This window comes from Gossypium hirsutum, chromosome D09, assembly GCF_007990345.1.
Source record: "Gossypium hirsutum isolate 1008001.06 chromosome D09, Gossypium_hirsutum_v2.1, whole genome shotgun sequence".
In the NCBI taxonomy this organism is placed as follows: domain Eukaryota; kingdom Viridiplantae; phylum Streptophyta; class Magnoliopsida; order Malvales; family Malvaceae; genus Gossypium; species Gossypium hirsutum.
In genome coordinates, this window is record NC_053445.1 from 4531500 (window position 1) to 4533869 (window position 2370).

General features: G+C 32.8%; 1 protein-coding gene across 1 annotated transcript; it reads left to right on the forward strand.

The window, feature by feature from the left end:
* Nucleotides 1-1050: 1050 nt before the first annotated feature.
* On the forward strand, nucleotides 1051-2040 carry LOC107930886 (uncharacterized). The gene is made up of 3 exons (XM_016862649.1): nucleotides 1051-1252; nucleotides 1478-1668; nucleotides 1738-2040. The coding sequence occupies exons 1-3, from the start codon at nucleotides 1051-1053 to the stop codon at nucleotides 2038-2040; spliced, it is 696 nt and encodes a 231-aa protein (XP_016718138.1).
* Nucleotides 2041-2370: the final 330 nt, after the last annotated feature.

Consider the following 2370-nt stretch of genomic DNA (forward strand, 5'->3'; position numbering starts at 1 on the left):
GAATCGGATCGATTACTCGATAACTTTCGATTTTCCCCGATCTAACTTCGATTTCTGTCTTTCTTGATCTGAATCAATTCAAATTTATCTCATTTAATCACCTATTCATTCAATTTCATTCAAAAATACCTATTTGGACTTTTTGCACTTTAGCCCCTAAAGTTTCACATTTATTCAATTTAGTCCCTATTTGACAAAATCACAAATTACACAAAATTTCAACATACCCATGCTTAGCCGAATTTATTAGAGGTCCTTAGCAACCCAAAACTTGCATTATTTCACATTTTAACCCCTAATTTACAAATTTCACAATTTAATCCATAATAAGCATTTTCATCAAAAATCGTTTAATAAAATATGAAAATCTATCAACAAATATTTATTTTTCATCATCAAACAACAAAAAGCTTGAATATTTATCAATGAAATTTCTCAAAATCATCATCAAATTCAAAAATTAAACCATGGGCTAGCTAGAATACAAAGCAACGATCTCAAAAACGTAAAAATTATCCAAAATCGAACTCAAAACATACCTCAATCAAGAAGATAAAGGGCCGAACCCTAAAATGCTTCAAATGGTCTTTCTTATTTTTAGTTTCGGTGAGAAAAGAGATGAATGAAATAAAAAAATGACTTCGTTTTATTAATTTTAACCTTAATTACCTATTTACCTTTATACCCTTTAAAAACTTAATAACTTCCATAAAACCAAACTCATAAATGTCCACTAACACAAAAAATGGTATAGTTGCCACCTAACTACTCTTATATTTAGGTTTTATAGCCATTTAGTGCATTTAACTTATAGAACTCAAGTTTTTCAATTTACGTGATTTAGTCCTTTTATCAAATTAACTAACCGATCGGTAAAATTAAATCACAAAATTTTCACACGTATTAAATAACATACTGTAAATACTAAAAATAATATTAAAATAATTTTACGGCCTCAGATTTGTAGTTCTAAAACCACTATTCTGATTTAGCTAAAATCGGGCTATTACAGAAGTGTTGAACTTGATTAGAGAATTTGTGAGCCTACAAATGAAGGACTCTGAGTCAATCGAAGAATACTCAGACAAGTTCATAGATATTGCTAATAAGGTAAGAGTTCTAGGGACTGATCTCTCTGATTTTAGACTGAAGCAGAAAATACTTGTCTCAGCGCCTGAGAAATATGAAGTAACGGTTGCCTCTTTGAATAACACCAACGACTTGACTCAGTTGAGAGCAGTGGAGTTGATCAGTGCTTTACAAGCCTAAGAGTAGATGAGGCTAATGAGGCATGAAGGAAGTTAAAAAAGAAGCATAGAATGAGCATTGAAGGCTAAGATGCAGTAGAGCGAAAAAGGAGAGGAACAAAAATAGAATGGGATGAGGAGTGATTGCAATAGTGGTTTAAAAAATGTTGCAAAAGGCAATAGTATTGAAAATTATAATAAATATTATTCATATAAGTGTTGTGGAAAAGAGAATCATCCCCATTTCTGGTGTTGGAGAAGGCCAGATGTGAAATGTAGAAGGTGGAACTTGATGAGGCACCTTGAGCGGTTCTGTAAGGAATTGAGAAATCAGCAGCAAGGTAGAGCACATGCTGCTATTAAAGAAGAAGAGGGTCGTTTATTTTTCTCTCTTGCTTCTCATCTAGCACTCTATGTGATAGTTGGTTAGTTGATAGTGGTTGTACCAATAACATGTCTTGTAATTAAAGTTATTTAAAAACCTTGACAGGTCATTGAAGTCGAAAGTAAGGATAGGAATGGAGAATACCTAGAAGTGAAGGGAAGAGGCACACTAACAATAGAGAGCTGTATTGGAACTAAGTTGATTTCAAATGTTATGTTTGTATTTGAGATTGATCAAAATTTATTGAGTGCGGGGCAATTGGTAGAAAAGAGATTCAAGGTGATGTTCGAAGAGGGAAGGTGTTTGATACTTGACTCTAGTGGCAATGAATTATTTAGGATCAAGATGCAAAAGAAGAGTCTCTCATTGAATCCATTTGAGGAGGAGCAAGTAGCATCCAAGTGTTAGGAAGGAATGACATCAATGCAACAAACAATTATGAAATTGATGACACAATGTAATGAAAAGAGTTTTGAGCTTGAGTTAAAATCAACAGATAATCGTATCCTACAAGAACAACTGCAAATCAAGTGTTTTGAAAATTAGGAGTTGCATGCAAAGGTAACTCTATTGGAGAAGTAGTTGACATCTCTCTCTGATGATAAGCTATCATCTTTTGTACATGAAATATTTGAAGAACATGTTGATGGGCTACAAAAAAAAATCTATCTTAGAAGATCGAGAGTAATGTGCAACTTTTAGAAGAGAATAGTGGGTTATGTTTCCAAAATCAAAAGT